Raw genomic sequence first — 25,964 nt, 5'->3', positions numbered from 1 at the left:
TAATTTACTTCGGATGACAAAAATATGTAGTAATGAAATTAATTGTTGTTGTAGGTATTATATTATAGGTTTATTTCATAGTTTTTGCTCATGGAGCACATTTACGAGTCCAAAAATGTTTTTATTTTTAAAACTACATAGTTAGAATATTTATTGTATGTGTAAATTGCGGTTTAGTAACTAGCGAAATAATTGTTTGCTTGGAAACAGTAGGTACATTCAAATGACAAAAAAACGAATAAAACTAGTACATTAAAAAACTACAGTCCCCACCAACATCTGCGTAAGATGTCATCTGTGACAGCAAAAAAATATTTTGCTGTTACAGATATTCGCTTTTTGAATTTATATTAAATTAGTAACCGTTTTGTCTCAAACAAAGTATATTTTCAATGTCATAACATCCTTACTGTTCTCTTAAAGTTGATGCGGTAGTATTGTAGGCAGAGTTTTAATTCCTTTCTAAATATTTGATTTTTTTTTTATTAAATTTAAATTGTGCCTAAATTTTTCATCCATCTATCTAATGTTACATTACAGTGGACAGCGGAGTAGGGGTAAATGAAAGGTTGATAGCATCCAGGAGTAATATATCGGTTCCATCATTGATCCACGTCAGTTAGTCCTGGGTCCGTGGAACCTTTTATTTATTATATCTTGCATAGTCACCAAAAAAGAAACATTTACGCATAATTAATGCATACGCCTATTGAAGTAAAGAAATATAGTTAGGTCCTACATATAGTGCCTTTGTTCATTTTCCGAAAACATAACATAAATAGAGTAATTCTCCTTAAATTTTCAATCTTAATGCTTCTGACAAAAAAACAGTTTCACTCGCATAGTTTATACGGTCACATCTTACTTACTTTCTTAAATGTTTTTGGCTTTGACGATTGCTAAAATTTTAGGAATTCAATTGATTAACCTTAGTATAAATCCAGTTTTTTTAATTTGACACATTTGAACAAAGCTACTCTCGCTTGTCATGTCAGCGTCTATATAGAAACTATTTTTGGATTCATTGACAACTTCATAGATAGGTAATTAATACATAACTGTTCCGATTAAACTTGTTTAATATATATATATTATTAATTATTTTTTTATGAAAATTTCAAATGAAGATCGTTAAGAAAATTATATGATAGGACCATTATACCATTACAATGTTCAGGCACTATTTGCATCATCACATTGTATATCGGCAGGATTTCCTTCCAACCGTCACTTGATAATACCATATAAGAAGTACTTGTACATGGCAGTTTCGATGAGATCTCATAGTGACCCTCACTCACAAAGTACCCACATTCAATAGTCATTCAATAGTCGGACATGGCAGGTAACTAAAAAATCGTTAGAAGTATAGCATTATTAATAATATTTTCCTTTCTAAAAACTTACCACGAACAATTAGTTTAGAAGTTAATTGTTACGTTAAAAACGTGTAAAAATATAGTTTTTAAATTAAAATGCATGTTTAACATTTGAATTGATAGCTTTAAACACGAGACAAATTTAAATCTGATAAGATTTTAAAGTATAGATGTCGTAATTTGTAGTCATTTTTTTATTTTTAATAGCTCTCTTCTCTGAGGTTAAAAATATATTAATCATTGAAATATATTAAATTAACTGAAGAGTTAAAAATGTATATATAAATCAAGTATTTTTATTTATATTACCGGACTTAAAATTTAAGGCTGATGGAGTAAGGAATATTTGTTTATATATAACCTCCGTCACGTCTTGCTGAACAATTAGGATGTTTGTTTCAAAATAAACTATAATTAAAAAAAAAACCTTCCAGGGCGACGCATTGAAACAACAGTTAGACATATTACGTAATTTATTAAAATTTCTTCAATATAAGAATATGTCTGATTCCATGTTTATAGTACAAAGCATTTCCAAAAGAAATAAAAACTACAAAAATAACAACCCCACACATCTTCGAATAAATAACGCCAGCATTAACATCGTATAGTGTACGCTGCCTTAGCACGAGTTTGTGTCGTCACACTAAATACGAAACGTACAGCGTATTCCTTTAAAAATCCCACGTTAATACTATATCGTGGCCTGTGTACGGTACAACTGTTGACGATGTTTGTGACATGCAAACTCTTACTAGCATGCTGATGTATAGAGAAATAGGCTTTCAAAATAATTACATACTTCGATAATAACAAGACTTTGAAAATATAAGATACGTCACAAACGACCAATAATGAAGGGACGGGAGTATATTTATTGCACATGCTATAAAAAAATAATAGATAATACTTTTAAGATTCTATGTACAATAATATATGTGAATTAAATAAAAAATTTATATATTTACAACGGTCATAGTATTTTATGTGGCGTCATGCGATCGAAAATGGCCGGGGCTGTGTGGAAACATCAATAAATAAGACTCGATGAGCTATATACACGTGGAAACATGGCGCTGACTGCGGGCTAGAGAACAGACGTGGAGGAACAAACCAGGGCTGGGGGCTGGGGCACATGAGATTCTGTAGGTCATAGATAAGATGGAACGGCAATGTAGGCGAACCCGTGCTTGGACGGGCCGAGAATCACATGTAGAAAAATCTATTGTATATATATTTAGAGGATCTGGAATAGCTTCTTGAGTTCCACCATTAGCTGCCAGTCGGTCTTGATGAGGTCGTCCCTGAAGTAATCCTTGCAAGCGTCGATACTGGCACGGGATATCTGCAACAAAAACATTATCACACAAACAGGCCACGTCATCCATATCAATGAGAAATGTTGGAATAGGTATATATATAAATAGTACAATAAATTTTTTGAACAGCAACACCAGATACAAAGACGGAAGCTTGGAAACCATTCAAAACTATATATTTAATGTGTATAATATACTTCGTTCAATGAAACACGATCTCAATGGCGGGTCGTTCATAGACCAGAGTGGTACATTGCATTTCTTTGTAGCGAACTGTGAATGCGAGGGGTGTTTCATTCAGGGTGACCTATATAGGGGATCGATTCATGTCGGAGGTTGTATGGATGACGTCATAGCGGAAGTAGACCAGCTACAGCTCGGTGGGGTCGGGGGCTCAACTAGGTCGTGACCTCATGCTGGGGAGACTCAGGAGTGACGTCATCACACGCTTACACAACCGACTTATAATTTATAATACACTACCAATCCCATATACATATTAGGCTGGGTTTTGTCCTATTTTTGTTCCTGCTCGTTCTTGTGTTATGTAACTTCAATCAAAACCGATATTAAAAATAAGTACAAATAAATCCAGCCAGGAGTTTGAAAAAACCGTTTGTCGAGCATAGATCTTCGCTAAAAAAAAAAAAACTGTAAACTGTAAGTTTTGTTGTTTTGAAACTGGTATTAAGATTACTGAACGGTGGATTTCATCAATGGAACAGCTATGCGAAATATCAATGGAGCTTCGAGAATGGGATTTGACCCGGTCGGGCTGTGTGTGTGGGTGTTGTGCCGCTGTGTGGCTCTGACACACGACCGTGAGAAACCCGCCTCTATTACATACACATAAGGACTAGAATGGTAAGAAACATAACGTCCTCGAAATTACGTAGATGGCAAAAGGGAGAACACGAATAACACTTATACACACATAGAGATCTCTCGACGGTACTTTATATAAGAAAATACGTTATCACAATGAAAAAAAAATATGACGAAACATCAAAATATAATTAAGACATTCATTAAATAATAAATTAAATTATGCCTGATGGAAGAGAAGTATACTGAAAGTAATATATATATACACGACTTATATATAGAATGCCACTTATATATAGAAAAAGGAAGTGGGCATCGTTCCAGATGATGATTTTCATGGGCTAGGTCGACCATTAATGAATGGATAGTTACACTGTATACACGATGAATGAAGCGGTTCGTGGCTCACAATAATCATTATATATAAAGTGAATTTAATCAAAAACTAGGACCGGTGCAACGTCGAAAAATACTATAATAAAAAAAACAAACTCTTATAACAAACAGCTTTCACCTATCTAATATTATTTTAATGAAATAAACCCTTAATACTGATTAACACTCACAACTTAATACCGTCGGTTTGAAAGTGTTCCATTTGATTCGTGACTGGCGTGTTGTGTTACCTTTTTAATAATTTTTTTCTTTCACATAACAAAAAAAGCAGGCTTATTTATTCCTTGAATTACTTTACCAGGATACGTTCATAATATGCGAAAGTAACTCTGTCTGTCTGTTACCTTTTTCCGCCTAAAGCACAAAGTAGATTATGATGAATTTTGGTATAGAGATAGATGGAATCCTGGAGAAGGACATAGGCTACTTTCTATCTCGATCCCGAAACTACACGGACGGGACCATGAAGTACAATTCGGATTTAGTGGCCGTAATGGCAGAGAACAACTTTGAAAAACTGTACAGTATTAATGTTATACAATTTTATATTGGTTTATATACAGCCAATGATTTGATGAGTAAAACTTTTTTTTAACGTCAACTACAGCAATAGCTTATTATTTATCTATTATTCTATTAAAAGTTATTTTATTTCTATACTAAAGACATAGCGAAATAACTGCAAACAATGCATAAAGTATGGATTTTAATTAAAAACAAAATATATAATATAAATTTCCACGGATCTATTTTTTGTACTTAACAGAAACCTTATACTTACTTCTCAAAGGGATTTCAGATAATAACAAGATATATATTTCGTACAAACATTAAAAAAATGTTAAAATAAAAATTAAGTTACGTAATGAGGGTGCGGTGATCGGACAAGGTTGTCCTGTGTTCTGGCTAAACGAACACACTAGCCATACTCACCCGCCTATAGGATTACAAACCTATATAATTCAAAAATGGAACAATTTAAATATAGGTAAATTTGAAAAGTCATATGAAATAGAAACGATATAAATTCGTGCCGGGAATAAAATAGATTAAAAAAAAGAGTAAATTAAAAAATGTCAATATAGATGTTACGAGTAAATTAACTTTTGAAATTGGAATTCAATGAAAGAGGTTATACTGACGTTTTTTATTGGGAAATTTGTATTTTTTTAAAAATGGAATAACGAGCTTATATTTAAAATGAATTTGATAAAAATTGATTCAATTATTTTTAATTAAATAGTTTATGTGAATGCTAGGAATTCATTAAAAATTGGAAAAGAAATAAATTTCAAAATGCTTTTTTTAATGCTGGGTATGAGAAATAGAATAGAAATGCAAACCAAAAATACAGGATACATGGTACATCGAATGACCTGATTGGCAGTGTTGCAATGCTATATAAAGTAAGTAAATAGCCTAGTAATATAAACAAATACAACTGGTTATTATATAAAATGGAATGAGATATAAGTATTAACATTTTTAAGGCAACATTGGACAAATAAAGTGCCTTTAATAAATGCCTTATTTTTTACGTATTTAGTATTGGTATTGTATGTAACAGTAGAAATACAAGCAAAGTGGAGTTATTTAGCAGTCGATGTATGACGTACGAACGACCTAGTGACCCCTCGTTAAAATCAATGAAGCCGGGGGAGCACCATTCACTATTGAGGGAGGTGCAAGCGAATATATTACGATTTAGCAGAATTTATAACGATTTATAAAACTTTTTGATTTTCCCATAAAACCTTAATATTATCGCGGATATGATTTGATATGAAATGGAAAAATTATTACTTTTGTAGCAAAAAAAGTAATAAATTTTCACAATTATTTACTGTATTATATAATAAAATTTTGTTCCTATCAGAGTGCATACTGTTTCGATATGAATTCAAAAAAAAATATAGGCATACAATTTTTTCCGCATAAAATGTATATATATATATATAGGGTTTTCCATTAAGGGCGCTTGATCTTTGAAATGCAAAAAAAAATACATGTAGGAAAGACATTTGCGAAATTTTGTTTTTATTTGGAAGGTCTATCGACCCCATTATGTATGGAATATGACATCATTCAAATGACCGCCACGGCTTCGGTTGGTGGCGCGCACACGAAAGGTCCAATTTTCGATGACTCTGGCGCACAAATCGGGCTGTATTTGATCGATGGCGTGGCGTATGTTGACTTTGAGGGCATCGGTGGTTTGCGGCTTGTTGGCATAGACCTGCGACTTAAGAAAACCCCACAAGAAAAAGTCCAGCGGGGTCAAATCGCACGATCTCGGTGGCCAGTTCACGTCGCCTCCGCGCGAGATGACCATGTCCAGAAATTGCTCGTGCAGAACTTCCATCGTAGCGTGTGCTGTGTGGCACGTAGCGCCGTCCTGTTGAAACCACATGTTGTCCAGATCCATATTCTCGATTTCAGGCCAAAAGAAGTTGGTTATCATCGACCAGTATCGCTCACCATTGACGGTGACGGCCACACCATTATCGTTTTCGAAAAAATACGGACCAATCACGCCTCCGGCCCAAAATCCGCACCAAACAGTCACTTTCTGCGGGTGCATTGCCACTTGGTGAACCTCGTGTGGATTGGTCTCGTCCCAAATACGGCAATTTTGCTTGTTGACATAGCCATTCATCCAAAAATGCGCCTCGTCGCTGAAGATGATTTTTTTGCCAAAATCGGCGTCAACTTCCAACTGCTCTAATGCCCAGTCAGCGAACACACGGCGCTGTCTATGGTCATTAACCTTGAGCTCTTGGGTCAGCTGGATCTTGTACGGGTGCAGGCTCAAGTCACAACGCAAAATTCGCCAAGTTGTCGTCTGCGAAAGGCCGAGTTCCTGTGCGCGACGCGGAATTGACTGCCGCGGGTTTTCGAGGACACTGTCGCGCACAGCGGCGATATTCTCGGCAGATCTCGCGTTACGTTGACGCACGGGAACCGGCTGATTGTTAACTGACCCGGTTGACTCGAATTTGTCCACCAATCGACGGATAGTCGACTCGGCAGGACGATCATCGCGACCGTAAAACGGGCGAAGTGCGCGGAACGTTGCTCGAACTGAAGACCCATTTTCATAAAACAATTTTATGATTTGCACGTGCTGCTCGACACTGTAACCTGCCATGGTGGTTTGGGAGGACGGAATGAATATAACACACTGCATTTGACAGCTGTCACTCAAACAACATGGCCGCAATCAGCTGTCAAAGTTCAAGCGTCCCTATTGGAAAACCCCATATATATATATATATATATATATATATATATATATATATATACGCATAATTTAAAACCATAAAACAGCTACTAGTTTTCAATATACAGCCAACCCATACCTATTCACCCCTTACACCGTCTCAATTGCGTCTAAATCCACACATCTCTAAGACAAATGCGAATGTCAAGTCTAAAAGTACACTCAAATATCAATAGTGTTGTATACACTATACAACAACTTCCGTCATGTTCTAAAACAAACACATCGACGTGTTTAATAAGTTAAACGTTTGGCGTTATGTCATTTGAATATACTATGTACACAATATAATAGATTATAACCACAGTACAGAACATTATAATTAGTACAACAAACAAAAACGTTGACATCGGCAGAATATTCCACGATCCAGTGCGAATGGAGCCATAGGAGAAGAAACTATAGATTATAATATTTATTTATTAAAAAATAACTATCATAAGAGATTTTTTTTTTTGATCTCGGGTTGGAAAATCCTCATGGAGCCCCGCCGCCCTCGGGGAAGGGCGAAGGGGACTGTCAGACTCTTACTGACTAAAAACCCACCCGTGTTCCTCATGTACCCGTGTGTCAGAGGGGCGGGTTTCGCCAAAGCATTCATGGCTACCCCCCGATAGGTATTGACCCACCATATGGCAAGGTGGGCTCCGTCACTAATAAGAAAAGTATTCTCCATATTCAAACATCTCAACCCTTGTTTTATTATCGAAAATTTTAAAAACCAAACCGCTAATAACTAAAATAAAAAATATATATATATTTACATATATGCTATGTTTTCTACCACAGATTATACATTAAATTGTTCTGTCATTTTGATTCCATATACCGTATTATGATTGTTCATAGATTTTAGATAAAATATAATATAAACAAAATAAATACTGCTAAATAAAATAATAGGGATCCTCGGTTCAGTGAAATATGTAAACCTCTAAACCAGTAGAACCTGGCCATTAATTGGCCAGTTCAATGATATCACTTATATTGTTTTTATAAATTCTAAGAAGACATTAGGCCAAAAATTAAAAAAAAAGTCATATATATTTTAATATTTGAGTGTTTTAAAAGCATCCGTTTTTGGATGCACTAACTAATATTATGTTTTTTCGACATCGCAAAACTTAGTCAATATTTAGCTTGTACTATTATCTCAACTGTCTATTGAAATAGATTTAATAATAATCACAAAATAATATGCAATCTGTACGCTTACTATGCGTTTGTATCACACGACACACGACACGTTTCCCGTTTCAATAGCCTACATTAATACTAACATGAATGAAAATCGTTAATTGTCCGTATGTAGTGTGACTTAACGACTTTTAGTAAGCATAATCCGAGTCTTGAATATACATTAATATGCATATATTTCTATATATTTCATTATATTTCTATATTATGTCTCGTTATATTCTGATCGAGAATCGTACATTAATGTGGATCGCTGTAACTCTTTCACGCGACAAGTTATCGATAATATAGGCAATATAGAATAATAAAATATGGAATTAATTTATTTAGATGTTCCTAGTTGATCTCGCGGGAAGCGTAACTGATTTGCTTGTAGAGACGACAGATGGCGCTGTCCGTCGCTTCAAACACCAAAGTATTTCTTAAACAGTAATTTATTCCTCTACGAAGTTAAAGTTAGCGAGACAATATAAAATAGTGATTTTTGAATTCAATATGGTCGCTGGAATTATATTGCGAGGTGTACGTTTTCTATGAATGGGATCTCCGAACACATATATTTTCAAATTATCTTTTCAATTAATTTCACAAGAAAAAAATATAGAAATAACGTTTTTATGATTAAAAACAGTTTAGATTGTTTTTTTTTTTTTAGTTTTTAAATATAAATATTTAAATTTCCCGAGCGTACATTTAAAGCTATGGTTTTAAGAATTACTACGGGATTTATTTACAACATTTTTCACTGAAGACCATAGTTTTATTGAATACTGGACAGATAAAAAACACTTAAAATTCAATAACGTTGAAAATAACAACAACTTCTTCACTTTCATTTAATTTTGTTTAGAATATAGATCTTAGGACAAACATTCTTTTCGCGTTTATAGTGGGTGTTCACTTTTAGAATAGATTTTTTCATGTTATACGTATCAGTGGATTTACAGTTATCAGCTGCCAAATGTGGTATTGTGAAAACATTTAAATTATTCACACAAGGTATATGAATAGATTAAAAATATATATATTTTTAATAAAAAAAAAAAGAAATAGTAATTATTCGTTAGTTATATGTCGGTTATATAGCCGGAGACCGAGTCCCAGCCGAGCGTCATGCTGTACATACTCAAACTGGTTTTCTGATAGTAGACTAGGAATAAACTTAAAGTTAAATATATATATATAAGAAAAAATGTTCTCTCTTTTGATAGGGACATTGTAGGAGTATAACAGTCTCATCCGCCATGTTGGATTTGAATGACGTCACAGACCTCACACTACAATGTACTCTCAACTAAAATTTTATATATATATATGTGTGTGTGTGTGTGTGTGTGTGTGCGTGTGTGTGTTGATCGTACCTTGCTGACCATCATGTCGGTTTCGTCGAAGTGTCTGCCGAACATCTTGGGCGACTCCCCGGGGATGGGTTCTATCTTGATGCACACCTCCTGACCCTTGCGGGCGCTCTCCACCTGCTTGTGATTCACCTCGATAGACGTCACTATACCCAGCTCTACGAACTACGGAAATACAACAATAACTGTCATTATAATATAATTATCGTCATAAAACATATCCTGGTACAAATACTTCGAGGAGCTTAGAATCTATCGAAAAATTCGCATTGATACAATTATCTACTTGTACATCTTTTTCCAAAAAAAAAAAATATCCATATAAATAAAATACATGAACATATAGAAAATGAAATAGTAAAATGAGGATACGTGAAACGAATATTCTTCTCCACGATATATTTATTTCCATGAAGAATCTCCAAAATTTCCAAAATATATCTTAACACATCAGTTCCAGAGACAAAGTAAATGCCATAGATGAGAATGTAAAGTTTTTGTCAGTTACCATCATATGTTACATGAGAAAAGCTGCTAAGCATGAAGTCGGTGAATGTGTTCCATGTATAACTTCATATATATATATATATGTGTGTATGTGTGTATATGTATCTAAATATATATATAACTATTACCTCCTTGCTGGGTACACATATCGGAGTACCCTCTTTAACAATACCAGCCTCCACCATGACACCAGCCACGATGGGGTCCCGGGAATTGAACACGAACTGAGGTAAGATCTGTAGAATACAATATGGTGCTCATAACCTGACAGCTCTCACACATTCATATGGCAATCCGTTAGTGTTACCAGACACATTTAAAAAAAAAAACAAAGGGTTATTGTATTTTTGTACCTTCAGCTTGCAAGGGAACACAGCGATGTGTTTGAACTCCTCCCTCTTCTTCTGTTTCAACTCTTCCCTGTAGGCTGTGAACTTGTCGAACAGGTGGTATATAATATCAGCTGCAAATATCTTCACGCCCAAGTTGTCGGCTAGTTCCTGGGCATCTCGTTCAATCTGGACAGAGGACGAATAGCTCTTCGTTTAGCATACCCGGATAAAAATGACTTCATATCAGCTGCATCAATATACCATGACGTCAGCAAGGAGAGGTTGCCTGGAGATGTATCTAACCGTAAATACATGTCCTACTTTTCATTTGCCACGTTAATACATTTTCTTTGTCAATGTCCAGTCATTTTGGACGCATTAAATTCACACATAATAATATAAAGACAATTTAAACATTATAACGTTTTAGTGTTACTGAAATAGCGAGAAGTCAACACATGAAAAATAGCAATCGTCTTATTTTTGTGCCAACTCCAAAAAAAAATATCATAAATTTTGATACAATTACTAGAAGTGATCACACAAGTTTTATATAATTTTGTTGGCCTTATCAACAACCTTATATATGTTACCCACCTTATATATATATATATATATATATATATATATATATATATATATATGTTACCCACCTTATATATATATATATGTATATTTTACCCACCTTGACATCAAATGCCAGTATGGTGGCGTACTGTGAGTCGTGTTCCAACATGGCGGAGGCTTTCATGACGTCACGCTTCACCACCGGACCTATCCTTATGGCGGAGTACTGAAACAACACAGGAAACCATTAATTCAATAATGGCATCTAAAATTAAGCGAGTACTCATTTAAATTAATTTAATAGTTTTTTTGTACATAATATGAATATTATACATAAAACCTATTTCTAACAAAAGCAAAACTAACATCAATACATTTTGAGAAAGTTTTTGAATTTGTATGGTTTGATTTTACATCAATTTATTAGAAATACCTGTTTCAATACCAATAAATTATCAAAATGAGTTTATAGACAAATAATCAATTCAGTAACATATACTATCTTAACGTACCGGGATCTTGCTAGTCCTGAGGAACTCCAGTAAGGCTTCAAGGGAGCCGAGCGTCGACGCCTGGACGTAGACCCCTCGCTCCGTCAACTTGATGGATGATAGAGCCGACTTCAACTCGCGGGCCACTTCCTCCCTGGAAACATTTGTATGTAACTCAATGAAAAATATGTTTAAGAGGAATTATGTTTCCATTTACCTGATTATTGCAAAAAAAAAAAACAAAAATCAAGAAATTTCCATCAAAATTTTACTATACACAAACACTAGATATTCTGTTGATAAAAAAAATGTCTCCATCATTTTATATAGGTATATTTTTATTCCTACATAACACTGAACGATTCTGATGGGACAATTAAAGTAATACAAAGATAAGGCAACATAGGATATTTAGGAAACTCACTTCAGGACATCAACTTCATCAGGTTTTTGTGCAACGAGTAAATTAAGTCCAGCGATGGCTTTCTCCAACTCCTTGGCGGCGATCTTCACCCCCTGGGCCCCGACCACTTCTTTGTGCTCAATATACGCGTTCTATATACCAGAAGTAGATTAATTTAAAAAATTGTCACTTCAATAAATCGTTTAAATATGTTAGGGATGTTTTTATTCATTCTATATCTCGACTTTGTCCGACTCCAAACCCAACAATCATTTATAGTTTAATCAAAAATATTTCTTGAATGTTTATTAATAAATATAAACAAAGACTGATTTTGAAACAATTGCTCACAAGTTTACTTTTACCTCAGGCATTAACCGCGCTAAATTTAAAACTACCCTCCTGTTATTTTTATCCCTGAACCCCTCACCTTAACCCTCAACTCCTTCATGGGTTGCGGCATCAGCAGTGATCTTATCTGAGTGACGATGGGTCCATCAGTACCCGCCAGCACCATGGTGTCCCCCTCCCTCAAAGTACCATTGATCAAGATGGCGTCTATGGTGGTTCCTAAACCAGGGATCGCTTTGACCTGGTACATAATAAATTAATATGTTAAATTAATACCACATAAGTTCAGAAATATAGAATTAATATAACTCTATTCTGTACACAGATTAAATTTTTGAATTAGTGGGAGATTCAAAATTAAATTTATAGTCTATGCCAGTTGACTTCCACAATATGTAATTATGTTTTTTTGTTTCTTATTCTATATATATTATTTACCAACAAAAATTAAAGGAATATTTTTTATAAAATAATTCTTTTATCTCTCTTGATTAAGTTATAGTAATGATAAATCTGTAGTATTAATAATTATAATTAAACTAAACAAAAGGCCATACCTCAAGTACAGTAGCGAGTAACTGCTGTGAGAACACAAGCCTCTTATGAAGGGGTCCCTCACAGGCTTGCACGATCATGGCCAGCAGGTTGCCCATACCCTCGCCTGTGACAGCTGACGTGGGCACCAGGGAAACGTAGGAGCGAGGGTCAGGGTTTGAGTAGAACAAGGCAGCATTCAGACCCTTGGGGAATAAAGATAGTGGTCACTTGTAGTTGTGTTTCTATTTGACTTCTTTTGTATCTACAGCTCAAAATTACTGGCGAGCACTTTATAGCTGAACATAATGACAGCATGTCCTTTACATAATACAGCTTATTTAAGCTAACTCGTCACTGAATACTAGTGTTCTATATATTTATGATTTATAATTACATAAGATATTTTTTTTTGCTTAAAGTGCCATCTATCAAAAGTAAACAGAGACATTTTCGACTGATCGCTACTAGCGTCGCCTTCCAGCCAATGTCACGGCAAACAATACAACTCGCTGCTTATCCTCCATAGTCCATACAAATACGTCACGTCAATACTCTTGTCTCATACAACAAAATATTTGTACGAGTCTAAAAACCCATACATGTGTTAGGTTATATACCACTGTTTCTCGCAACCCGATTCATTTATCCAGTAATATTTATTTTGAACCAAAAATATCTATAACCCATTTAATAATCAATACTATAGCGCTGACGTCATAGCATGGTCCAAGCAAATGGTCGTAATTCACACCAACCTGTTCCGCAAACTGTAATATGACGTCTTTGCTTCGTTTCTCGAACTCCAGCTGGGTGTTGGGTTGTTGCATCTTCAATATGTCCCTGACGTCCTTCCGCTGAGCGCTCTGCCAGTCGTACAGACGGTCGATCTTATTCAACGCCACTATGAAGGGAGTTTTCTTCTGTTTGAGCAGATTTATCGACTCTATCGTCTGTGGTTCCAAGCCGTGCATGATGTCCACGACCTAATTATAAAAATATTCACATGTAAATAGTAGCAACAAAAAATAAATACAATAAATAATCTCACAGTAAACACAGTTATGAAAAATATTATAAAAAACCAGGTTATGAAGAATACTTACAACAATTAACAGAGATAAAGTATTATAGAACTTATTGTTGTAGTTACAGAACTCTTTTTTGGATGTCATTTTTTGTAATAGTATTCCGAAAGATTGTTGAGGTATACAAAATCTATTTAACACTTACAAGAATGGCAATATCACAAAGGGACGATCCCCTGTTCCTCAGGTTACTGAAGGACTCGTGGCCGGGAGTGTCGATGATGAGCAGGCCGGGAAGCTTGAATGATATCTCATTCACCTGTCACCACAGAGGTCGTATTAGTTACAGATAACGCTCAGGCTCTGCCAGGGAACTTAATTTTAATATTTCATCACTACCCACAGGAATATCGTATGCATTTGGTGACCTTCGTAGTTTTCTAAAATCAAAACTTTTTAGTTTTAAATTAATCATTCAAAGAGACAGCCCACAAGATATTTTTTGAAACATATCTGTATATGTAGGGTCCTTGGTATAAGATATAACAAGTATACAGAGCTGATGAATATTTTATATGACAATTGAACTAAGACTCTCATTCTCCTAAAATGACAACAGTGCGATAAATATGTTCTAGAAGGTTTCTAGAAGTTTGTGAACGCGATCTCATCCACGTACACGACAGAATTAGATTCGGAATGATATGGACGTGTGCTGAGATATAAAAATGGTCGCCAACCGGCAGCGGCTTCAAACAAAATACAACAATAATGACGTTTTCCCACATGAACTACATGTAATAAGAGCGTAACTTATACGGTATTTAGATGAGCGAGCTAGTGAGTGAGTGAGTAACAAACACTACCACGTTTAACATTAGTATAGTAAATCAGCCTACCCCTTTGACATGTTTAGTTTGTTCCTTGATGTTCTCTATGGGCACGTTAGTTGCTCCTATTTGTTGCGTGATGCCGCCAGCCTCGCCGTCCTGTACGTTTGTTCTTCGGAGCTTGTCCAATATCTTGGTCTTCCCGGTGTCCACGTGACCCAAGACACACACGACAGCCGCACGCAACGGATTGTCCGCTTTGTTCTTCTCGTTTTCTTCTTTTCTTTTCTGAAAAAATGCATAAAATTATTTATTTCATAGAAATATGTCATTCATAGCCATAATTGCTGCAAGATTTTGGTCCTTGACATATTAAAAAATATAATCATAATCAGCCTATCGGTGCTCAATGCTGAGCAAGGGCCTCTTCTCACTTGGAGAGGATTAGAACATTAATCACCACGCTCGCTCAAGGCGGATTGGCGTTTTCAAACTTGTAATTTGGAATTTTAAATCCTGATTTACTCGCGATATTTGCCTTCGCTGTCTGTCAGTGGTGTCTAAATGCTCTTAGAAAGGACATACAAGTAAGATAATATCACATAGGTATTTGCCAGGATTCAAACCCGCGCCCGCATGCGCGAGCGGCGGGCTCTTAACGGGCGACCACGGCATATCAACGTGTCTAAATACCTCTAATCTCTTAAGAACCAATTCCCGTTTCTTCTGTGCGTCCGTCATCTGTTCATCACCAGAATCTTCTTCTGAACTAGAGTCTTCTTCAGAGCTGTCATCTTCTTCTTCTGAGCTTTCGTCTTCTTCTTTCTGTAAAAAAATATTCTTTTAAATAATTCCGGAGCATATAAGGCTTGAAGAATTCTAAGGTTTTGTATATTTTAAGCAAGTCAAAGATATCACATAGATTATATAGGCATGTATAAAACCTCTTTCGTTTCTTCAACGGGTTCATGTTTTTCGTCTTGCTTAATTTCCGTTTTCTCCGGTTCAGGCTCGTCTTCTGAAGACTCCGCGTCCCAGGCGTCTTTCACTGAATCGTCTTCTGACTCTTTCTTCTCTTCAACCTTCGGCGCATCTTCCTGTGAACATTTAAATTCCATAAATTCTCACTAGTACCATTTATTGGTAAAATTTTATTTTATTTGTAGTCTTCATGGTATTAAATGTTACAAAAAGTTACGTGCGAACTAGAATGAAAATCGTGGTTTTGGGAGAAAACAAAATATATAGAGAGTATGATAACAAATACTAAGAATAAAGTTAATTTACCTTAACATCTGATGTCTTCAATTCGACCTTCTTTTCTTCTATCGGAGTAGCTGGTTCTTCCTGAGACATCTGTGTTTTCAATTTTGTTGGCTTAATCCTGGTACCCGGCCTCGGTGGTTTCTTTTCGGCCGACCCGATCTCTATGCCTTGGGCCTTTAATGAATCTAACAAAGCCTGAGCTCTGGCTTTCTCTGCTTTCTGTTTCGGAGTGAGCAGTTTTCCTTCAGCCTTAAGTCTTTCTTTCCTCTCCTTTTCTTTCTGTTTCTTTCTATCTTTACGCTCTTTTTCTAATCTAATCGCTTCCAACCGTTGCCTTTCCCTTTCTTCTTCTTGCCGTATTCTTTCTTCTTCCTCTTTTTGTAATCGTTCCTCCTCTTCCTTTACCTTTTTCAAAGCTTCTTGCATGGCAGCAATAGTCTTTTTCGTTGGACCTTTCTTTCCCTTATCATCCTTGTCACCCTTATCACCTTTTTTCTTTTTCTTTCCGTCGGCAGCTGGGGCATCGCCATCAGCTTCTTTATCTTCAGCCACAGCTTTTCCTTCATCTTTCTCTACCGTAGGTTTAGATTCAGTCTTATCTTTTCCAGGTGGAACAGGTGTTTTCGGTTCCGATGGTTCCTTTTTAAATTCCTGTTCTTTTTCTTTTTTCTTAGCTTCTAACTTCTTCTGTTTCTCCCTCTCCTTCTTTTCTTTCTTTTTCTGAGCCGCTGTCTTTAAGGTTATCTCACCATCATCATCACTATCCTTATCTTCAGCCTCATTTTCAGCTTGTTCAGGTTTAGGTTCCTCTTTTTTGCCTTTCTTCTTTGTTTTGGGTTTTTCTTCTATGGTTTCTGGAGCTTTTTCAGCCTGTGCTGCTGGCGCTGGTGGTTCCTCTTTTTTTATTCCGGCATATTCCATTTCGAGTTCGGCCAGTACTTTATCTATATCCTCGTCACTGTCATCTTTCCTTCTCTTAGCCTTCTTGCCCTTTTTCCCCGCTGGTTCTTTCTTTTCAGGTGCCTTTTTCTGTGTTTTTTGAATTGGTTTTTCATCATCCGATGAAGGTGGGGCTTCGGCTGCGGAATCACCAGATTCAACAGCTAACAATGAAAATGCACTTTTTTCTTCCTTTTTCTTATTCTTCTTTGGTTTCTCCACTGGTTCATTATCATCGGATTCATCTATTGATATAAATTTTGTATTAGCGAAAGAATAAAACTATATATTCTAATAAGAAACTATGAAGGGATTATTGGAGAGATTTCATTTTTAAATTAATTAAAAATATAACATTCATAACGACAATTTACAGATTAGTTTTGCTGTTCACTTTCAATTATTTAATGTAAGTATGTTCTTTTTAGATAATAATATATACTTTTTAATGAGCACATCAACATTTTACACTAGTAAGAAAAATAACTATAACGACAATTAAAACAATTACCCAGTAACTTAGGAACGGTAATTCAATATTTGGAAAGATTTCAGATAATAAAATGAAAAAAAAAACTGATTGTTTTACATATAGCAAATCATACCGCAGTAAGTCATGGACAACTTTTATTTTTATTAAATACTCAAAATTGATAAGTGGCTAATTTCGGTGAATGAACACCAAGTTTTCCGCATTTGGCTTGGCTTTGTATACCAGACCCATTTCAGAAAATGGCCTCTCGCTGTAAATGCTGCTGCAATTTACTGAATGAAAAATTCTAGCAAACCTTGACAATTGCGGCTACTGATTTAAATTAACTGAACACCAAATGTAAACGTTAATATTGTGATTGATTCTAGAGGTCTTTAAAAGAAAGTCAGATTCTGAAGAGGCCGAATATCCAGTGCTCCAGCTTTGCAGCTTACCAAATATTTGGTATCCAGTTCAGCCAAACCACGATCCGTTTCATCTCTAATAGTAATAAACTAGTTAGAATTTGGTATGAAAGGGACCTATAAAATTTGGTTACAATTTTTTGTCATAAAAAACAACATCACTACTTTTCACTCTGCTAGTGCTATGATGTTATGAATAAAGATAACATATAAGTGAAAATAATACTAAAATAAAAAACTCTTAGAATACAACCTGCTATAAAAACAAATGATTATCTCACCATCGCTACTGACTACTTTCTTCTTTTGAGACTTGTTTGAAACTGAGACATTCTTTAAGTTTTTTGTGACTTCCTTTACATCAGAATCAATAGATTTCCGTTGTTTAGATTTAACTTTTGGTTTTTCATCCTCACTTTCTTCTGAATCATTTGTTTTCCTTAAAAAATTATAGAAGAGTTTTATTAGAAATAAATACAAAATAAGACAGCAACATAAGTAGAATATAAATATACACTCTTGATATAATAAATAGAAAGGTAAAAATAATATCACTCTCGTGATAACCTTAAAAATACTTACTTCTTCCCCTTGATTTGAGCCGGTTTAACGTTTTCGATGGTAGTCGTCTCCACGTCACTATCACTGTAAATTTTAACAACATATAAATCTGAACCAATATATAAGTGTATTAACCTCAACATATGTTTAAAAAAATAAGAATTACCCATCCTCCGTCGTCTGACCCTTCTTTCCCTTTTTAGCTTTTCCCATTGTTTTATTGAGCTATATTAAGTCACGATGCCTGTGATGAAATGTTTTGTATCAGAGTATATTACAATTTCTATCATGTGAAACGTAATCAATGCACTAATTGGGCTAAACCGAATTTATTTGCTGGTCGTCGTGTCTGTGCTCCACTCACGTCAAGCACGTCAATGAACGAAAAAACAAACAGATTATGTTGGATTTTTGTTGATTGTGATTTGATAGTCATATAAAGAATTAATAAATAAATATTTGTTTTTAATATTATGGATTACAACTATATAATTTTAATAAGATACAAAAGTTATAAAGATGTTATCGCCAACAACTGGTCTGAATTGCGATTTTAGTATAATTCATAAAATGGTCATCAAAAATAAATATTAATTAAAATACAATTAATTTATTGTTAAGTTGGAATAAAGAACGGTTTATTAAAAATATTTGTCTTAATTTTTTAATATACTTGTTAAATTTCTTTACAATTTATAAAATCATATCACTCTTCTGTTGCGAACGAATTGGGTCATTTTTGTTTATAAAACTAAAATATTTGATGATTGATCCCATTTGCTTTTCATTGAGTACTAGGTATTTTTATAAGTTTATAACAATTTAGAAATACAGTCATTTACTTCTGTTTAATTGGGAAAATTACCAATAAGACCAGTTTCAATAATAATCGCAGATATCACTAGTCAGTAGTCTGTTAACTGTTTCTATTTTTCTTATGACATTGTCTGTTACTTTCTTGAGCAATGTGACAGAACTAGATTATAAAAATTTTTGTTAAATATTTTAGTTTTTATCAAAATGTACAAAGGTTTTTCACGAATATGGACAGTTTATAGCATAGAAAGATTGCAGCCATTTGTTTCTAATCTGGTGTTTGGTGTTTTAAATCCGCCAACTGAAAGACTTAGTCGTATAGGTTATGTTTTTAAGAGAACTAAGAAACACGATAAAGGACCTTCGTCTTTATTTGTACCTGTGCCGGTGAAACCAAACCCAGATGATATAAATGTAGGGGAAGAATTCACAGGCCGTTTGAAAAAACAAGATTTATTAAAAATTTTAAACAAATTCTATCAAAAGCCAGAGGTTAGAGTTTTAGCTTCGGAGAATGGTCTTGACGATCAGATATTGCATCAGGCCTTTTTATCTTTTAGAAGACATTGCTTAGAACATGATTTACCTCCAGATTTACATATAACAATAAGTGATATTTTAGTAGGTGAGGATTGTTTATTTACATTGCAAAATATTTCATCACACCTGGTTTATGAAGTGTATCATCTGAGACTAATTTTGTTTTAGGTGCAGGTAATGTGAATGACCTGTTTCCATATTTCCTTAGACATGCTAGGCTCGCATTTCCACATTTAGATTGTTTAGATGATCTTAAAAAAATATCAGACTTAAGGACACCAGCTAATTGGTAAATATGAAAGAATATTTCCTTAGAAAATGTAGATGTTATTACAATTTTTATATATTAATACTATATGAGACAATTCTTGTTGCAATAGTATAGGTTTATATGTTTTATACCTTGGATTCTCCAAGTATATAATGCTATCTATATTGGTTTCTTTCATGACTTCATATATTATGCGCAGGTATCCTGAAGCTAGGAATATAAATAGAAAGATAATATTCCATGCCGGTCCCACGAATTCTGGGAAGACCTATCATGCAATGGAGAAGTTCCTGGCAGCAAAATCTGGGGTATACTGTGGGCCTTTGAAGTTATTAGCGACGGAAATCTATCACAAATCAAATAGTAAGGTGAGTTAATATAATATATATGCATATTCTATATGAAATATGCATAAGTTTATGTAGCGGCAAGAGATCGAAATCAGTGGAAGCCGTTAGAGGAGGCCTATGCCAACAGGCACACTGAATCAAGAGACATTTTTTAGTTATAATAGTTTATTTGTATTTATCAATTCAGAGTAAAGGGCTCTATTATTATTATTATTATTTATTAAGTTGTATGTACAAGATTTATACTTAAGAAATATAAAGTCAGTTCTCAGAATAGTATTTTGTTTAATGTCTGTGTTTTAGTAAGTGAACTTTGAAATTTTATATCTATATTTATTTGTTTAGTACAATATTCTAGTAGCTATAGACACATATATCACTTTAAATACTTTATACATAGTAGTCTCTGTTTGTAATATACTACGTATTTATAGGGTACCCCATGTGATTTAATAACGGGCGAAGAAAGACGGCATGCATCTCAGTATAAGACTTTAGTAGACAACATAGAAGATAATAAGGAATTAGATCATGAACCGTTCTTACTGGAAGAGCCTGTTTTGACACCTTCAAAACATGTAGCATGTACGGTGGAAATGACTTCATTGAATGATACTTGTGAGTAGATTATTAAAAGCAAACAATTTTTTATTTGCCAAACTTGGAAAGAAAACTTTTTTTTTTTATTTTTGACCAAAGAGGTTTCTCTAAATTAGTAGGTTTTTAGAACTTTTTGTATTTTTTTTTAATCTATGTTTCAGATGATGTAGCAATCATTGATGAAATTCAAATGTTGGGTGACAAAGGTAGAGGGTGGGCGTGGACTAGAGCTGTTTTAGGTAATTAATTATTTCATGTCCATAATAAATAATGGATGCCAAAACATATATATTTGTATGTGTCTGTTATTTAACGAAAACCTATTGAATAGATTACACAAAATCTCACCAAACAGAATCATCATCTATGGAGCAAAACTAGATGTGATAAAATTTCTATCGTCTGTTTTAAAAAAATCTTAAATAAAAACAACAAAAAGAACATCCTGTATCACTTGACAGGACAATTAACATTGTGACTTCCTATTGTGTGTACTTGCATATAATTATGCCGAAAATCCTATATTATTATTTTTACTGTGCCTTCCAGGTCTCAAAGCTGATGAAATACATTTATGTGGTGAAGCGGGCGCCATTAGTTTGGTTGAAGAAATGTGTAACACGACCGGCGAAGAGTTAGAAGTAGGTTGATATATGATAATATTGCATTCTAAATAACATTTCCTGGAGACATTGAAGTTGATAAATGTTGAAAGGAATCTAAGCAATGATAATTTATAACAGTTATGGACATTGTTGTATAAAACCCCATTTAATTATGAAAAATTTTAATTCTGCTGTATTTTTCTATACCAGGATTGTTTAATTTCAGGTGAGAACATATAAACGATTGACGGAGCTAAAGGTTGAGAATAGCGCATTGGGCACATTAGACAATGTTAAGGCCGGTGATTGTATTGTGTGTTTCAATAAAAACGATATATACAGTGTAAGTCGAGCTATTGAACAGAGGTCAGTCCCTTGAGGCAGGTATCCTTTACATGTAACATCATCTATATCAAACATTATTATGTATTAACGCGATCATAATATTGTAATTTATATTATTATTAGCAAATCATAAGATGTGTGTGTTGCTATTTTTATTTATTCAGGCGTTTTATATTATTTTATATTTCAGGGGTCGCGAAGTGGCTGTTATATACGGTAGTCTGCCACCCGGCACTAAACTCGCTCAAGCTAATAAGTTTAATGATCCAGAAAGTTCTTGTAAAGTTATGGTTGCTACTGATGCTATAGGACTCGGTATTAATCTGTAAGTAGAGACGGAATATGAAATAGGCTTTGTGACATAGGCCTTTGACACTTATCCACGCCATTTTTATATCAAAAATTTTAAGCAATATTCTTCATTACAAAAAACATAAGGATATTTTAAAGTATTGAAAGTATGTACTTCTGTATTTTCCAGGAGTATACGACGTATAATATTTTATTCTCTCATCAAGCCCGTGATAAATGTTGACGGAGACAAGGAGATGGATGTCATAAGTATATCACAGGCGCTGCAAATAGCAGGTCTTTAAATACATAATACATTATTAATACTAAGTCTCTTTAAATATAGAATTAACAGCTTACAAGGTTCCCAAATAGATTTTTTCAAACATCTCTTGCATTGTACCTGAAAAAATGTCTTGTGTTATCAGCAAACTAAAACAGCCATTACTTATATACATATATCTAATTTGTATAGCTACATAGTTTAACCATTTTAATTTCGTTATTATATACTAAAAGTTTGCTTTGAACATCTTCTGATGAAAAAACCTAATATGTAAATATGTTAAAAATTGTTAGTAGATTTTTAAGATGCAAGCGTATAATATAATATAGCCTTTATTAAAAACACTACCATTAAAACCTTAACCTTAAACTTGATAGATATAAATAAATTAAGAATAATATTTGTTGCTTGGTTATGATATACTGATAATAAATATTTCAAGGTCGCGCTGGTAGATACGGCAGCGCTTGGGAGACGGGGTACGTGACCACCTTCAAGTCCGAAGATCTCGCGACCCTGAAGACGCTCCTGTCCCAGCCTCCGGACCCCGTGACCCAGGCCGGTCTGCATCCCACAGCTGAACAGATGGAACTATACGCCTACCACCTACCGCACGCTAGCCTCAGCAGTCTCATGGTACATACACTCATAATATACACAGTTCCACCGAGATGGGTATAATCAGCTCATTTTCAATAATTTTTCTTGGCTATTTAGATATTTACCTGCAATTAACTAAAACAATGTCTATGTAACATTATTTTAACAATTTGTCGAACACCCTGTATATGAAATTATTATAGTATGGTTTGTCCCCAGGATATCTTCGTCCACCTGTGCACGGTTGACGCTACACTGTACTTCATGTGTAACACCGAAGGGTTCAAGTTCCTGGCGGAGATGATCCAGCACGTGCCGCTGCCGCTGAGGGCGAGGTACGTCTTCTGCTGCGCTCCCATCAACAATAAACTGCCGTTCGTATGCGCCACCTTCCTCAAGGTATATAATATTTTCTTGATATCCTTCCACTTATAATCTAAATGTACAACATAAGGGAAGTCCATGAAAATACCTTTGTTATTCTAAAGTATAATCTAGTAAAAAAATGCATGATCATTTAAGGCTTAGTATAAATTTTAGTTTGATCTATTGATAAATAACTACAAATTTATATTGTAATAGAATAAGTACATTTGTATATCAAATTAAAGCTATCGATATTTCACATCACTATTTTCACTGTTATTCCAGATGGTGCGTCAGTATAGTCGTAATGAGCCCATCACTCGTAACTGGATGTCTAACGTTGTGGACTGGCCACTGCCAGCACCGCGGACTATTATGGACCTTGTACACCTGGAGGCAGTCTTTGATGTGCTGGAATTGTACCTCTGGCTCAGGTCAATATGAAGCTGTACCTTAGAAGTTAGATGTAACCAGCGGTCATACAAAGACATGTAAAATGATAGCCGTTACAATAAGAGAAATATTTTTCATTAAAAATCTGATATATTGGTTTGTCCAGATATTTGAATTTCGAACACCTTCATGTTAAAAAAATATACTAATTTTGCTGTCCAATAAGTAAAAAAAATAGCCCTACCGCAGCCCTATTTTAAGTATTTTCCTGTTTGATTAACAATATAAATTATTATTCCAGTTATCGTTTCCCGGACATGTTCCCAGACGTGAAGCTGGTTAGAGAAATGGAAGTCGAACTGGATGCGATCATACAGCAGGGAATTTTCCAGATAACAAGGTTATTCTGATAGTCTTAAAGTATTCATAAGTCAATCTAATCTATTTAAAAATACTCTATTAATATTTACATGTCAATTTCAAATTTAGAACACCCTGCGTCTATAGTCTATAGTCTATGGCATTTGTTTATATATCTATATATACATATATATTATTATTTTCAGGTTATTAAGGAATTCAGAGCCGGTCCTTGAAAGTGAGACAGATATGAGAGACTATGGCAAAGGGAAAAAGTTACATCTACACTCAAGACAAGACGAGTCGAAGGGAAAGTTATCAGAAATGCTAGTTTCAAAGGTAAGTAATATAAATAATATTAGTATATTGATATATAAAATTATAATGAATAAGAAAGGTTATTTTTTAACCTAAATAACCTTTTACCTATGTTGATATATGACCCGTGTAAAGTTAGTTTTTTTTTTTATTGCAGGGTTTAATAACACCACAGATGTTGAAGAAGTTACAACAAGAATTGAGCACAGATAAAACAGAAAAGAGAACGAAGGGAAGGAATAGAAGGAAGTAGTGCATTAACGAAAATCTAGATCAATGTGTGAGAAATGAGTGAATGACAAATAAAATGCATATAATTTTGAAGTTGTTTCATTAAAAAAAAAACTTAATATATATATATTTACTAGTGACTGTATAGTGATTGACTTTGTCTTTTACCTACCAAATAGTAACAGAAAGCCTTCATGTCAAACACACTATAGTGGTAAAAGTTCATTCACTTTAACTTTGAACACATAAAAATCTAAATTGCCATTGGAAATATACAAGTAAAATATTTATAGAATATTTTGAATCAGATACAGCCTTCTCAGTTTCTGTTCATAGTTTTAATACATATACATATGTACAGAAAGTTCTCACGTAATGTCATCATGTTTTAAAATAATACGTTCTCAATCTATACTTTTCATAATTATTACTCGTTTATAAAAAAAAAATAAGTATTATAGTAATAACTATGCAGATTTTATTTTCATTAATATAGAGTGATAACATCTCCATGAGAAACTTTTTTTGAAATAAATTTGCATAATTATAGCTAGCATTCATGTTATAATTTAATTTGTTATATTTTGACCACTATCTCGATGTTTAAAAATATTTTTTTGATATTAAAAAAGTCATATGGGATTATTTTTTCTTTCTAACTTACAGTGACAATTAGTTATTTATATTAAAATGAAGAAGTAGACAGATAAAAATAATAATTTTAATAAATTACAGATAATATAAGATTGATCGACCTGAGAATGTTTGTTACTTGTTGCTTTCGGAAAAAAAAATTTAGTACACTCCAGTACATAATATTTTTTCTCTTCATTTAATTAAATTTTTATTATAGCATTGTTTAAATGTTACAAAATATAAAGTAAAAAAAATAAAACTCAAAGAAAAGGGTCAAAACAACATACAAGTTTCTTAAACTTATTAGCATAATTTAGAAACGGTGGTTTATATCACTATTGTGTCGTTGTGTAACGAATTAGGCATATTTTATCTCTAGGATTTACTCACATACAGTCATTTGAAAAAGTGTATAACATTAAAAAAAATAAGACTATTTCAATGAACAGGATAAGAATGAAACTTTTTTTCGAAACAATATTATTTTAGCTTTCTT

General features: G+C 34.0%; 2 protein-coding genes across 2 annotated transcripts; one reads left to right on the top strand and one right to left on the bottom strand.

Moving 5' to 3' along the window:
* Window positions 1–1,834: 1,834 nt before the first annotated feature.
* On the bottom strand, window positions 1,835–18,845 carry LOC116766133 (eukaryotic translation initiation factor 5B). The gene is made up of 18 exons (XM_032655823.2): window positions 18,627–18,845; window positions 18,482–18,544; window positions 18,181–18,338; window positions 16,085–17,247; window positions 15,742–15,894; window positions 15,491–15,622; window positions 14,867–15,085; window positions 14,173–14,286; window positions 13,698–13,925; window positions 12,963–13,145; window positions 12,485–12,646; window positions 12,076–12,206; window positions 11,673–11,805; window positions 11,279–11,386; window positions 10,615–10,779; window positions 10,390–10,497; window positions 9,758–9,919; window positions 1,835–2,724 (listed from the first exon to the last, which is right to left on the bottom strand). Exons 1-18 carry the CDS (start codon window positions 18,671–18,673, stop codon window positions 2,617–2,619), a joined length of 3,537 nt encoding a protein of 1,178 aa, XP_032511714.2. The 5' UTR covers window positions 18,674–18,845; the 3' UTR covers window positions 1,835–2,616.
* Window positions 18,846–19,404: 559 nt separating this feature from the next.
* On the top strand, window positions 19,405–24,925 carry LOC116766298 (ATP-dependent RNA helicase SUV3 homolog, mitochondrial). The gene is made up of 15 exons (XM_032656114.2): window positions 19,405–19,901; window positions 19,985–20,105; window positions 20,287–20,455; window positions 20,872–21,055; window positions 21,199–21,276; window positions 21,587–21,678; window positions 21,869–22,008; window positions 22,178–22,312; window positions 22,469–22,575; window positions 23,007–23,200; window positions 23,384–23,563; window positions 23,816–23,964; window positions 24,225–24,323; window positions 24,490–24,622; window positions 24,759–24,925. The coding sequence occupies exons 1-15, from the start codon at window positions 19,481–19,483 to the stop codon at window positions 24,852–24,854; spliced, it is 2,298 nt and encodes a 765-aa protein (XP_032512005.2). The 5' UTR covers window positions 19,405–19,480; the 3' UTR covers window positions 24,855–24,925.
* Window positions 24,926–25,964: the final 1,039 nt, after the last annotated feature.

This window comes from Danaus plexippus, chromosome 15 (genome assembly GCF_018135715.1).
Source record: "Danaus plexippus chromosome 15, MEX_DaPlex, whole genome shotgun sequence".
Classification (NCBI taxonomy): Eukaryota; Metazoa; Arthropoda; class Insecta; order Lepidoptera; family Nymphalidae; genus Danaus; species Danaus plexippus.
This window is presented reverse-complemented; position numbering and strand designations above follow the sequence as displayed.

Bases quoted from the DNA above. Each gene is read 5' to 3' on its own strand.
- LOC116766133 (XM_032655823.2), bottom strand. From the start codon at position 18,673: ATGGGAAAAGCTAAAAAGGGAAAGAAGGGTCAGACGACGGAGGATGG. The intron at 15,895-16,084 runs GTAAATTAACTT...AAATGTTCACAG, and splicing joins TGAAGACATCAGATGTTAAG to GAAGATGCGCCGAAGGTTGA. The intron at 14,287-14,866 runs GTAGGCTGATTT...CTGTGGTGACAG, and splicing joins AAACTAAACATGTCAAAGGG to GTGAATGAGATATCATTCAA.
- LOC116766298 (XM_032656114.2), top strand. From the start codon at position 19,481: ATGTACAAAGGTTTTTCACGAATATGGACAGTTTATAGCATAGAAAGA. The intron at 19,902-19,984 runs GTGAGGATTGTT...ATTTTGTTTTAG, and splicing joins AATAAGTGATATTTTAGTAG to GTGCAGGTAATGTGAATGAC. The intron at 24,623-24,758 runs GTAAGTAATATA...TTTTTATTGCAG, and splicing joins CAGAAATGCTAGTTTCAAAG to GGTTTAATAACACCACAGAT.